Source organism: Microcebus murinus, chromosome 1 (assembly GCF_040939455.1).
Source record: "Microcebus murinus isolate Inina chromosome 1, M.murinus_Inina_mat1.0, whole genome shotgun sequence".
Classification (NCBI taxonomy): domain Eukaryota; kingdom Metazoa; phylum Chordata; class Mammalia; order Primates; family Cheirogaleidae; genus Microcebus; species Microcebus murinus.
The window spans coordinates 79,851,204-79,865,436 of record NC_134104.1 but is presented as its reverse complement, the minus strand read 5'-3'; the positions used below and the strand labels follow the sequence as shown (position 1 = coordinate 79,865,436).

General features: G+C 39.2%; 1 protein-coding gene across 2 annotated transcripts in view; it reads right to left on the bottom strand.

Moving 5' to 3' along the window:
* The window catches only part of LAMP3 (lysosomal associated membrane protein 3), a 36,199-nt gene that overhangs the window by 18,162 nt on the left and 3,804 nt on the right, over positions 1-14,233 (bottom strand). For both annotated transcript variants that reach the window (XM_012736959.3, XM_012736960.3), the window contains exons 2-3: positions 8,781-9,481; positions 7,812-7,940 (exon numbers count right to left, since the gene is read on the bottom strand). In XM_012736959.3, the coding sequence (XP_012592413.2) occupies positions 7,812-7,940; positions 8,781-9,481 (830 nt within the window). The remainder of the gene's footprint in view (positions 1-7,811; positions 7,941-8,780; positions 9,482-14,233) is intronic.

The following is a 14,233-nucleotide window of genomic DNA, read 5'->3' as shown; positions in this document are numbered from 1 at the left end:
ATAGAGAGAGAGACTGGAATAGAAGTTTATTCAAAGAAATAATAACAGAGAACTTTCCAAATGTAGAGAAAGATATTAATATTCAGTTACAAGAAGGTCATATAACACCAAGAAGATTTAAACCAGACTACCTCAAGGCATTTAATAATCAAGCTCCCACAGGTCAAAGAGAAAGAAAAGGTCCTAAGGAAAGCAAGAAAAAGGGGGAAAAAACTCACAACATATAAAGAAGCCCCAATATGTCTGACAGCAGACTTTTCAGTGGAAACCTTACAGGCCAGGAGAGAATGGTATGACATGTTCAAAGTGCTGAAGGAAAAAAACCCTTAATACTAGAATATTATATCCTGCAAAAATATTCTTTAAGCATGAAGGATAAATAAAGACTTTTGCTGAGGGATTTCATCAACACCAGACCTGTCCTATAAGAAATGCTCAAAAGAGTTCTTCAATCTGAAAGAAAAGGATGATAATGACAATAAGAAATCATCTGAAGGTATAAAACTCACTGGTAACAGTAAGCACACAAATATAGAATACTCTATTGTTGTAATTGCAGTGTATAAACCACTTATATCTTGAGTGGGAAACTAAAAGGCAACTCTATCAAAATAATAACTACAACAACTTTTTGAGAGATAGTATAAAAAGACATAAATGGAAACAACAAAAAGTCAAAAAGTGGGGGGAGGTGGAGTTAAAGTGTAGACTTTCTTTTAGATTTCTCTTTGTGTGTTTATTTGGTTTTTGTAGGCAAAATTAAGTTGTAATGTATTTAGAATAATTGATTATAAAATGTTTTTTTGCAAGCCATATGGTAACCTCAATCAAAAAACCTACAACAGATACACAAAAAATAAAAAGCTAGAAACTAAAACACATTACCAGAGAAAATCACTTTTGCACTACAGAAGACAGGAAGGAAGGAAAGAAGGAAGAGAAGATCCCCAAACAACCAGAAATCAAATAATATGATAGTAGTAATTTCTTACCTATCAATAATAACATTGAATGTAAATGGACTAAACTCTCCAATCCAAAGACACAGAGTGGTTTAGTGGATAATAAAAACAAAGACCCAACTATATGTTGTCTATAAGAAACCCACTTCACCTATAAAGACATACGTAGACTGAAAACAAAGGGATGGGAAAAGATAGTCCATGCAAATGGAAACCAAAAAAGAGCAGGAATAGCTTTACTTCTAGTAACTGAAATAGATTTCAAGACAAAAACTATAAAAAGAGAAGGTCATTATATAGTGATAAAGGGGTCAATTCAGCAAGAAGATATAAAAATTCTAAATATATATATGCACCCAACAGTGGGGTATCCACATATATAAAGCAAATATTATCAAAGCTTAAGAGAGAGGTAGACCCCAAAACAGTCATTGTTAGAGACCTCAACACCCCACTTCTAGCATTGGACAGATCATCCAGACAGAAAATGAGCAAAGAAACATTGAACTTAATCTGCACTATTCACCAAATGGATCGAATAGATATTTACACAACGTTTCATCCAAAAGTTGCAGAATGCACATACTTCTCCTCAGCTCATGGATAATTCTCAAAGATAGACTGTAAGAATAATCTTAGGGCACAAAACAAGTCATAAAAAATTTTTAAAAAATTGAACTCATATCAAATATTTTCTCTGTCCACAATGGAATAAAACTAGAAATCGATAATAAGAGGAACATTGGAAACTATTCAAACACATGGAAGTTAAACAATATGCTCCTGAATGATCAATGGGTCAATGAAGAGATTAAAAAGGAAATTTAAAAATTTCTAAAAACAAATGAAAATGAAAACACAATATATCAAAATCTATGAAATATAGGAAAAAAGCAGAAAGTTCATAGTAATAAGAGCCTATGTAAACAAATTAGAAAATCTTCAAATAAACAACCTAATGATGCATCTTAAAGAACCAGAAAAGCAAGAGCAAACCAAACCCAAAATTAGTAGAAGAAAATAAATAATAAAGATCAAGGCATAAATAAATAAAATTGAAACCAGAAAAGGAATATAAAATATTAATGAATCATGAAGTTGGTTTTTTAAAAAGATAAATAAAATTTACATACTTTTAGCCAGCTAACTAAGAAAAAAAGAGAGAAGACCCAAATAAATAAAATCAGAGACATTACTACTGATACAGAAATTCAAAGGATCATTAGAGTCTACTATGAGTAACTATGTATCAATCAATTGGAAAACCTAGAAGAAATGAATAAATTTCTAGACACATACAACCTACCAGGATTGAACCAGGAAGAAATCCAAAACCCAAATAAACCAATAACAAACAACAAGATAAAAGTAGTAATAAAAAGTCTCCCATCAAAGAAAAGCACAGGAACTGATGGTTTCATTGTTGAATTCTACTAAGCATTTAAAGAAGAACTAATAATAACAATCCTATGTAAACTATCCCAAAAAATCAAAGAGGAGGGAATGCTTTCAAATTCATTCTATGAGGCCTGTATCACCCTGATATCCAAAGCAGATAAAGACACAAGAAAAGAAAGAAAGAAAGAAAGAAAGAAAGAAAGAAAGAAAGAAAGAAAGAAAGAAAGAAAGAAAGAAAACTATAGGCCAATATCTTTGATGATCATAGATGCAAAAATCCTCACAAAAATACTAGTAAACCAAATTCAACAACACATAAAAAAAATTATTCATCATAATCAAGTGGGATTCAACCCAGGGATGCAAGGATGGTTGAAAGTATGCAAATCAATCAACGTGATACATCGTATCAGCAGAACAAAGGACAAAAACCTTATGATCATTTCACTTGATGCTGAAAAAGCATTTGATAAACTTCAACATCCCTCATGATAAAAACTCTCAAAAAACTGAGTCTAGAAGGAACTTATCTCAACATGATAAAAGTCATATATGACAGACCCACAGCTGGTATCATACTGGATGGGGAAAAACTGATAGCCTTTCTTCTAAGATCTGGAACAAGACAGGATGCCCACTTTCAACACTGTTATTCAACATAGTACTGGAAATTCTAGCTAGAGCAATCAGACAAGGGAAAGAAATAAAGGGAAGACATAAATAAAGGGAAGAAATAAATTGGAAAGGAGGAAGTCAAATTATCCTTGTTTGTATATGATACAATCTTTCTTTTCTTTTTTTTTTTTTTTGAGACAGAGTCTCACTTTGTTGCCCAGGTTAGAGTGAGTGCCATGGCATCATCCTAGCTCACAGCAACCTCAAACTTCCTGGGCTCAAGCAATCCTACTGCCTCAGCCTCCCGAGTAGCTGGGACTACAGGCATGCGCCACCATGCCAGGCTAATTTTTTCTATATGTATTAGTTGGCCAATTAATTTCTTTCTATTTATAGTAGAGACAGGGTCTTGCTCTTGCTCAGGCTGGTTTCAAACTCCTGAGCTCGAGCAATTCTCTTGCCTTGGCCTCCCAGAGTGCTAGGATTACAGGCATGAGCCACTGAGCCTGGCCTGATACAATCTTATATGTAGGGAAACCTAAAGACTCCACATATGCAAAAAACAATTAGAACTGATAAACAAATTCAATAAAGTTGCAGGATATAAAATCAACATACAAAAATCAGTAGCAATTCTATATGCCAGCATCAAACAATCTGAAAAAGAATCCAAGAAAGTAATCCCACGTATAATAGCTATAAATAATATAAAACACTTAGGAATAAATGTATCCAAAGAAATGAAAGATCTCTGCAATGCAAACTATAAAATATTGATGAAAAATATTGAAGAGGACACACAAGAATGGAAAGATATTCCATTCTTATGGATAGGAAGAGTAAATATTGTTAAAATGTCCATACTATCCAAAGCAATCTACAGATTTCATGCAGTCCTCATCAAAATACCCGTAACATTCTTCACAGAAATAGAAAAAATAATCCTAAAATTCACAGGAAACCACTAAAGACCCAGAGTAACGAAAGCCATCCTGAGTAAAAAGAACAAAACTGGAGGAATCACATTACCTGACTTCAAATTATACTATAGACCTGTAGTAATCCAAACAGCATGGTGTTGGTATAAAAATAGACACATAGACCAATGGAATAGAACAGAGAACCCAGAAATAAATCCACACATCTATAGTGAACTTATCAGAGTTGGCAACTCAGTAGAGTTGTCAAGAACATACACTGGGGAAAGGACTATCTCTTCTATTAATACAAATGATCCTGGGAAAACTGGATATCCATATGCAGGAGGATGGATCTAGACCCTTATATTTCATCATATACAAATATCAAATCAAAATGGATTAAAGACATAAATCTAAGACCCAAAACTATAAAATTACCAAAAGAAAACATTGGGGAAATGCTTCAGGACATTGGTCTGGGAAAGGATTTCTTGAGTAATACCCCCAAAGCACAAACAACCAAAGCAAAACTGGACAAATGGGATCATATCAAGCTAAAAAGCTTCTGCACAATAAAGGAAATAATCAACCAAGTAAAGAAACAACCCACAGAATGGGAGAAAATATTTGCAAACTACCCATCTGACAAGGGATTAATAGCTAGACTATACAAGGAGCTCCAACACATCAACAGGAAGAAATCAAATAATCTAATTAAGAAATGGGCAAAAGATCTGAATAGACATTTCTCAAAAGAAGACATACAAATGGCCAATAGGTCAATGAAAAACGTCAATGTCATTGGCAGAATGCAAAACAGACTACAATGAGATATCATCTTACCCTAGTTAAAATGGCTTTTATCAAAAGGACTGGCAATGAATGCAGGTGAGGATGTGGAGAAAGGGGAACCCTTGTACACTGTTGGTGGGAATGAAAAGTGGTGCAACCACTATGGAGAACAGAATGGTGGTTCCTCAAAAAACTAAAAATATAGAACATGACCCAGCAATCCCACTTGTAGGTATATATCCAAAAGAAAGAAAATCAGTATATCGAAAATGTTTATTACATGCACTATGCACAATATCCAAGATTTGGAATCAACCTAAGTGTCCATCTACGGATGAATGGATAAAGAAATTGTGGCACATTACACAATGGAATATTGTGTAGCTACACACATACACAAAAGAAATTCTGTCATTTGCAACAACAGGAGTAGAACTGGAGAACATTATGATAAGTAAAATAAGCCAAGTACAGAAAGACAAATCTCACATGTTCTCACTCATATGTGGGAAGTAAATATTAAAACAATTGACCTCATGGAGACAGAGAGCAGAATGATGGTTACCAGAGGCTGGGAAGGGTAGCAGAGAAGGGAGGATAATGTGGGGCTGGTTAATGGGTGTAAAAATACAGTAAAATAGATAGAATGAATGATATTCAATAGCACAACAAAGTGACTATAGTGAACTATAAGTTAGGGTGTACTTCAAAATAACTAAGAGTAGAATTGGAATGTTCCTAACCCAAAGCAATGATAAATGCCTGAGGTGATGGATACCCCTATTACCCTGATTTGATTAATATAGATCGTATTCTTGTATCAGAACATCGTATGTACCCTACAAATTTATACAACTATTATGTACTTACATAATTGAACACAAAAATTTTGTAAAATAAAATGCAGAAATTCCTCAGGAGGACTGAGGCTGATGGGAATGTTGACCTTCTATGAGCCTCTTTGCTTTCCTCCTGTCCTGGAACTGAGGGCAGCTGCTTCAGGAATTTGTGCTGGGAAATGGATGGAATGAGGTGAATTTGGCCAGTGGACTCAGGAAAAACAGCTATTGCAACACTTGGGGCTGTGGATTGAGAGCTGCTCACCCTGCCCCTTCTCAAAGGAAAGTGGAGGGAGGTGGGAGGGTTTGCTGGTGCTTCTAGCTCTCTCTGAATACTCATTTCCTGCCCGTAGTTCTGGAGGGAGAAGTAATTTGGGAGCACAAAGGATTTTCATAAAGGCAGGGATTCAACACTTAGGTGGAGCTTGTTCAAACAGAGTCCAGCATGAAGGCACCGGAAAGGCAGAGTTGGAGCATCGGAAGACAGGAAAGTAATAAAAAGAGAGGTTGAAAGCATCAAAGAAACTCCTGTTTGTAGTTCTGCCTAAGGCCTGGCAGCAGCTGACCTTGCATGCCAAGGACAAATGCTAGAGGTTCTGATCCCTTCCCTTAGGCAATGAATCATAGCAGCAGTGGTCCTGGTGGAACTGAGCCCTGAACCAAAGCATAATGGGGCAAGTGTGTATCCTCTGCCAATTTTTTGTTTGTTTGTTTATTCGGTTTTTTTTCTGAGACAGAGTCTCACTCTGTTGCCCTGGCTAGAGTGCCATGGCATCAGCCTAGCTCACAGCAACCTCAAACTCCTGGGCTCAAGCAATCCTCCTGCTTCAGCCTCCCGAGTAGCTGGGACTACAAGTCTGCGCCACCATGCCTGGCTAATTTTTTCTATATATTTTTACTTGGCCAATTAATTTCTTTCTATTTTTAGTAGAGATGGGGTCTCGCTCTTACTCAGGCTGGTTTTGAACTCCTGACCTCAAGCTATCCGCCTGCCTCGGCCTCCCAGAGTGATAGGACTATAGGCATCAGCCACCACACCCGGCCATCCTCTGCCATTTTGCTGAAGTGACTTTCTTCAGAAATTCCTGGCACCTCTATAGTTTTTTTTCAATTGTCCAGGGATAGAGCACTTATTTTGCCCTGAATGTTTTTTCTATTTGGTGTGAGGGATTATGTCTTTCCCATTTCATAAGGAAAGGAAACCACTGACTTCTCAAGTTCATCTCTGTCTTACAGAGAGATATATGCACCAGAACACAGCCTTTGAGAGCAAGTTAACAATAACAACAACCATCATAACCAACAATGTTCTTTATTGAACATTGCTATGCAACAAGCGCTGTGCGAGACACTTTACACACACTATTTCTAATCCTCCCAAGGGTTCTTTTAGGTAAATATAATTATTTCCATTTTATAGATCAAGAAACAGGATCTAACTAGCCCAAGACCATGCAGCTAGTATCAGCTACAAGGGGCCTCTTAGTGCCTCCTCCCCAGCTCTTATTTGGCCTATTTGAAAGACATTTTGGAGCAAGCAGGGGCAAGTGTCTCCCTGGAGAGTGTGACGACCAGCCCGGACAGGTCCCCAAGACATTTGCCAATTTCAGTCACAGCAATTATAGCTGCAGGGTATTCAACAGCCACGCCTTTCCATGTATGGGGAATGCTCTCTACAGAGGTTATCTCTAAGTCCTTTATCTTATTTTTTTAAATTATAAAATAAAGCTCAGACAGGTTGTCAGCCCGGTGTCATCAGGAGAACAACTGACAGAGTCGAATTGAGGTCAGAGACTCTCTGACCTCTATCTCTGACTGCTCTGTCCACTCCACTTTGTTGTCTGCTCACTTCCAGCATGTGGTCTGGAAAACCCAGGGCCTGGTTAGTCCCTGAATTTTGCCTGCTGTGGTTGGAAAGAACCCATTCTGACATTTGATTTTGGTTTTAGATTAATCCTGTTTCTCTGGCGCCCACTGGGAATTTCTACGGGTCTGTTTATCTGTACCACTTCCTCCTTTGTGTGTTTGCAAAGGGCACGAGAAGCTGTGTTCCCCAGAGGCCAAGTCGCCACTAAGAGGCACTGAAGCCCTCCTTGGGCTGCACAGAACAGGCTGAAGGGGGAAGAAGGCAAACATAAGATGTCGACACTTCCTCCTTTCTATCCCGACACCTCTTATTCTTATCAGGGACAATCTCAGAACTGAGGTGGGAGGATTGTATCACTGGGCCCCTGGTGAGAAAAAGAGAAAGCCACACTGGAGCCAGTTAGCACGAAGGAGCTCACCTTGGTAAAAGTGAGATTCACAAATCCACCTGGAAAATTCAAGAGAAGGTTGGATTTTTGGGAGCCACAGTTCCCAGAAGCTTGGGTTGCGTTGGGCTCGATGTTGAAGTATCTCTGAGGTGAAAAAACCTAAAACAAACAAGATAGATCTCAGCTCAATGAGATATAGGAGAAAACTCTAGCTAGGAAACTAGAAGTACGAGACTAGTAAATGAGCCCCAAACACCAGGCTAAGTGGGTGTTCACTTGAGAGCTACGAAGTCCCCGGATGACACTGCTCATGTCCACAGTTTTGTTCAACAGTTCTCCCACAGGTGGGAGTTCCTTGGTCAATAATTCATGGCAAGTATATTCCTGATAAACTGCATGGAATTTAAGTTAAACACATTGAAAGGTACTATAGAGAAGGGTTTGTTCTGTAAGGTACCTCTGTTTCAAATGAAAACCTGAATGTGGAAGATTTATTTGAAATCATAAAAACTGTGCAAAAAAAGAACGCATTATTTTATGGGGATTTCTTTAGTAAATCAAATAATCATAACCTCTCTCCCTCGGTCTTCTTCTTAGTCTGGATTTTCTGTGTTAGTGTCAACATTGGCTGGAACCAGAGAGACCATCGGACTAGGATCTGAGGCTGCCAATCATCTGGAGTGGCAGGGCCAGGCAGGATTGACACAGAACATACCCCAACACTCTGCCCATGTTGGCTACAGTGTGGGTGTGAATATTGTGAATATTAAATTTTTGTCACGTGCCTTCCTCTCTCCAAAGAGTTGCTACTTAGGTTCTATTTTTTATATGTATTCTAAAACATATCCATCTTTTAATGGAGCACCTTGGAGAAAGATGAACTCATAGCTTTTTATTTCATCTTAAGACCCAGGATGCAGGGGAATGCTTGTTCCTAGCAAGGCAAACTCCCTTCAAACTTTTTGAAGAGAGTGTTATAGTCCTATGGACCCAACTTACCGACTCCTTGTCTTGAACAATTAGTTGTATCCCCATCTCTGCTTTTATACAGAGCCGGCTTCCATTTAGAACTTGATAAGTTCCAGTCTTGGCTGATGATGGCTGAGGGGCCAGAGTGGGCCCAGGAGCTGTGGAGGCAGGTGAGGCTGTTTGGGTGGCGTTGTGTGCGGCTGTAGTTGTTCCTGGGGCGTAGCTGGATTGAGTAAGCTTCTGACTGGTTGTGCTTTTGTGTGGTGCTGTGGACAACGTTGTTGGGAGAGTGGTCGGGTTACTGGGGTGGGCGGTTTGCCCAGTTTTGCAGCGGACAGCTGATGGGCTGGTTCCCGTCGTGTGGGCTGGCGGGGGGCTGGTGGGTGTCTGTGAATGAGGGGCTGAGCTGTTGCCGATGGTAGCTTCAGTCACTGGAGTAGCCGTGTGAGAGTTGTTGGCTGTGGCCTGGGTTGTGATCAAGGTGTGCATAATTGGGCTGGTGGGTGGGGTGTTTTCTGTAGTTCCTGGGGTAGTTGTTGGAGTTTTTACTGTGACAGCTATTTCGGAGGTGATGTGACCAGCCGTTGATCTGGCTGCTAAAGTTTTGTGAGGCACCTGGTTAGTTTGTTGCAAGAGAGAAGGTTTTGTTGTGGCTGCTGTAGTGGGTTGAAGATAGACTCTGGTTTCTGGAAATGTTTTTGCTCTTGCTTGATTGCCATCCTGCAAAATTACTGCAAATTAGGAAATAAAAGTGTTAAAACACTAACTGATTACTTATGGGGTCCCTCTCCCATTCCCATTTTAATGTTTGTTCATTAAAAAAAAACTATTATTAGATCTGGGAGACATTTATAAGGATATAATAATGAAGCAAAGATCACCAAAGGTTCTACCACTCGGCCACAATTGCAATGTTTTGGTTGCACCCAGGATTTTTACAGGGTTATGACCACACCACAGACATTCTTCTGCACTCAGCCTCTCTGTCTATATAGGGTGTGGTGATAATACACACCAAAGTGATCATACTCAGCTAGGTATCTAGGTGTCATTGTCTCTTCATTCTCCACCTTCAAATGTGAATCCAGATATTCATATTCACATTCACATTCACAATCAGGAATATATAATATTCTTGATTAAACAGAGCTGGGGAAGCATGAATAAAGATTGTGTAATGAAGATTTACACAATTTTATAGTTTTCATAGAATCATATAATCCCAGGTTTGAAAAAGGTCTTAAGGGTCATGTAGTCCAAACTCTAATCTGATACATGAATCGTATTTGTAGATCTTTGCCATGTGGTTACCCAGCCTATGCTTAATCGCCCCCAAGGATGAGAGACTCATTTCCTCACTATATAGGCCTTTCCATTTTTTATCTTGCCACTCATTATTTTTCTAAATTTAGACCAATTCCTGTCATTTCCTTACTTAACCTTTTGAGTGACCCAGTCTTTCTTGACCGAGAAAGAAAATTAAGCAGTAATTGCTTTGTTATTTCAGGTGGGCTGTCCTTCATGTTTTGGCTTTAATGTCAGCTCTTCAGAGAGCCTTCCCTGTTCTCCTTATGTTAAATAGGACCCCGCCCCCATGATTCTCCATTGCAATGTTATATTCATTGATTTCACCACATTAATTACAACTTGAAATTATATATTGGGATGTTATTCAAATGTTTAACCTAGTCAGTGTGCACCAGCAGAATATCAGCCCTGATTAAATGTTTACTTATTGGTTTATTTGTTGATCTTGCATCTCTCCCATATTAAAAGCACCCTGATGGTGGGAACTGTGTGTACTGTTTCCACCACCAGTGCCTATAAATAGACAGTGCTCAGTAAATCCGGATTGAATGTATAAATAACTGAATGGGTAAACGGGATAATAGCATTGCAGACCTTCTAGGAGTATGGTAAGGCCCAAACACATTGGTTTAAATGAAAGCCTTCATGGACCATTAAGCACACACGCAGTGTCTACTGCTGTCACAGGCTCCCTCCAAGGCAGTCCCTTAGGGGCAGAAGGCCTCTGGCTCTCTTTCAGCCACAACAGCTCTATCCTTGCCTCCTGCCAGGCACATCGCAGCCCAGAAAAGTACACAAAACACAGATGACGTTCTCTGGGAGCTTATGACCAGGCAGACTGGGAGGTGGCTGTGTCCCTTCAATTCTGTGTTTTCATCATATTTACCCACAGACACTCACTGGAGCTGAGCTGTCCCGTGCTGCACTGGGACTTGGGAAAATACTCGAAAAGGAAAAGGAGATCATTCTGTGTTGGTATTTACAAAGTCCTAAAGTTCATAGCCAAACCAAATAATCCATAATCCATAAATGCCTTTTCTAACTCCCTCTTCCATTCGATACATTTCTAAGTGGTTACTTTTTTTAATATTAATAATACAAATTGCAAATTACTGGACACTTCCTACATGTCAGGCCCCAGGTCAAGGGTCATCTTTTACCAACTTCCCTCAAAAACCCTTTGGTGGGTACTATCTTTATCCATCTTTTATTTATTTATTTATTTATTTATTTATTTATTTATTTATTTATTTTTTTGAGACAGAGTCTCACTTTGTTGCCCAGGCTAGAGTGAGTGCCGTGGCGTCAGCCTGGCTCACAGCAACCTCAATCTCCGGGGCTCAGCGATCCTACTGCCTCAGCCTCCCGAGTAGCTGGGACTACAGGCATGCGCCACCATGCCCGGCTAATTTTTTTTTTTTGTATATATATTTTTAGTTGGTCAATTAATTTCTTTCTGTTTTTGGTAGAGACGGGGTCTCGCTCAGGCTGGTTTCGAACTCCTGACCTTGAGCGATCCGCCCGCCTCGGCCTCCCAAAGTGCTAGGATTACAGGCGTGAGCCACCGCGCCCGGCCTTTATCCATCTTTTAAATTTGAGGAAACTCAGGCTTAGAAAATTCAATCTACTTGGTCATAATTATACAATCAGTCAATACTGGAACTGAGACTTGAGCCCCTGTACATGTGAATCAAAGCCTGCCCTTGGATTTGGGGGAAGCTGGAGGTGGAGTGTGGCACTGGGGAAAATGGTGAGAGAAGAGACAAAAGCAGAGGATGGAAGGATAGCAGTGGTCCTTCAGTGACCCCAATTCACCAAATCCTCATAATAGTGGTCCTTGGTGAGGTTTTTGAAGGTTTGTGTGCCAAAATAGTGATTATTTTCCAGAAAAAAAGTTCTAGCTTTCAGCCCAGTAGTAAGATCTGTGAATTTTTTCTGCACAACTGGTTCGCAAAATGAGAAAGACAAAAACATCAGTTGAAATCACCTTGGATACTTTTTAAAAAGACATTAAGTTATTTGAGGTCATTATTTAAGATTCTTTTATATCTAAACTATTTATTTGCATAGGTTAAATGCATTATACTTGAGAGTTGTAGATTTTATGGGCTATAGGATTACTTCATAAACCTTTGTAAAATCCTTACACACAGGACCTTTAAGTCCACATCGTAGGGCTTGGAGAAAGATTATTCACTTCAAGAGTGTTATGGAGGTTGACTGTTGTTGAAGGTTTAGTTTAACAATTCATTTGGGCTAAATCTGAGTTGTTGGTTCTTTGGTCAAGAACCAATAAGAACCCCATTAGGTTCTTATTAATACTATTACTATGGGGAAAGAGAATTCACTCTCAGAAGTGGTTTCCAGTAATATTTTGTGGTGAAAAGCAAAGTGTTCTGCAAAGAACTCCAGGAGATTGAAAAACTACTTGCCTATTGTTCTCTTGGGGAGGTGATTATATCCTTGCTAAAATCCAACTGTGTATGGCTGGTGTTTATAAGCTATAGACGATATTCTCAACTGAGGAGAATTTCTTAAACTGAGTAGCACACCCTTTAAAAAAGGGAGCCTTCTTCAAGATGCATTTAGAACTCCTCTCTCAGTAGGGATGAATGAACTCAAATAACAAAAAAGGAACATTTGTGAACAAATATCCAATTGCTCCAGAATCATTTGCAAACAGAACTCTCGAGTGGCGCCTGTTAGCAGGAGAACTCCTAGGATTGAGTTTTAACTATTACTTAGAAATTGTAGGATTAGGTATTTTCCTTTTATTTTTGCAAGTTTGCAAAACTTCTGAAAAGAGCTGAATGGATGGAAAAGGGATGTAAATATTTCTCTTTAAAATTGTTTTTTGAGTATCTGCCTTTAATGAGTTCCTGAGTAAACAGCAGGTGAACGAGCTATAGCCTCAACCATATCTACAGGGCAGAGTCATGTCTGAGTAATGATCCTGATAATCCTGTCTCCAAGAAAAGGCTGGGAAACCAACTCTTGGACTTTGACATCCTGCTGCTGCTGCTTTTGTTATCAGCTGACAGTGATCACTATTTTTTTTTTCTCTTGGTCCTCCTTAAAATCAGCAAGCCACTTGGCCTCAGGGTTGGCACCTTCCTCTCTTTCTTTCAGATGCCGTGCTGTCTCCCTGCTCTCTTTTTTCCCCTCTCTTTCCCTTCTCTACCTCACTCTCATTCTCTCTCTCCTTCTAAATAGATAAAATAAACTTTTTTATTTTTATATGTCCTAATCTCTGCGTGAGAAATCTTTCTTTCCTCGAGCTGTGAGCACCTAGTGAGCTTTCCACACTAGCGATTTGGCTGCTCACAAGTGAACAGCATCCTAAACAGGCCAAAGGGACGTGTGGTACCCGGTCAAGGTGTGCTTGGTATGTAGGGAGCCTTGCTAGGGTGGCCGGAGGTGATGGCAGTCATGCTATCTCTTTATTTATTTATTTGTGCTACCAGGTTAAAATACTTAATATAAAATTATAGTAATATAAAAGTCCAGTGTGATACTAGTATAAGACAAATAAACCAATAAAAGAGACTATACAGTCCAGAAATAGACTCACATATACATGGTAAGGGAAAGGATGGTCTTTTAATAAATGATTCTGGAGCAATTGGATATATATATATATATATATATATATATATATATATATATATATGTATTTAGAGATAGGGTCTCGCTTCCTGGGCTCAAGTGCCTCAGCCTCATGAGTAGCTACAGGTGTGCACCACCATGCTTGGATAATTTTCAAATTTTTAGTTAGTAGAGATGAGGACTCACTATATGTTACACAGGCTGGTCTCGAACTCCTGGGCTCAAGTGATCCTCCCGCCTCAACCTCCCCACAAAGTGCTGGGATTACATGCATGAGCCACCATGCTTGGCCTGGGTATTCTTCTTTTTTTTAAAGTTTTTTTAAATTGAAAAACAATAATCGCACATATTTATGGGAGCCATCAGGTCTTGATATGGCATAGGTGTGTCTTTGGTGGTGGACAGAGGCTGTCTGGCAGGTGGTTGGACTGAAAGTGCCAAGTTCACAGGTCAACATGTCTGAGAAACATTGTTCTCACATTCCTCTTCTCCTTCCCTCCCCTGTCCTTCCTCCTCCCCCTCTCCCTCTAGGAGTGTGGGTCATAGGAGATGGGCAGGTGATTAAATGG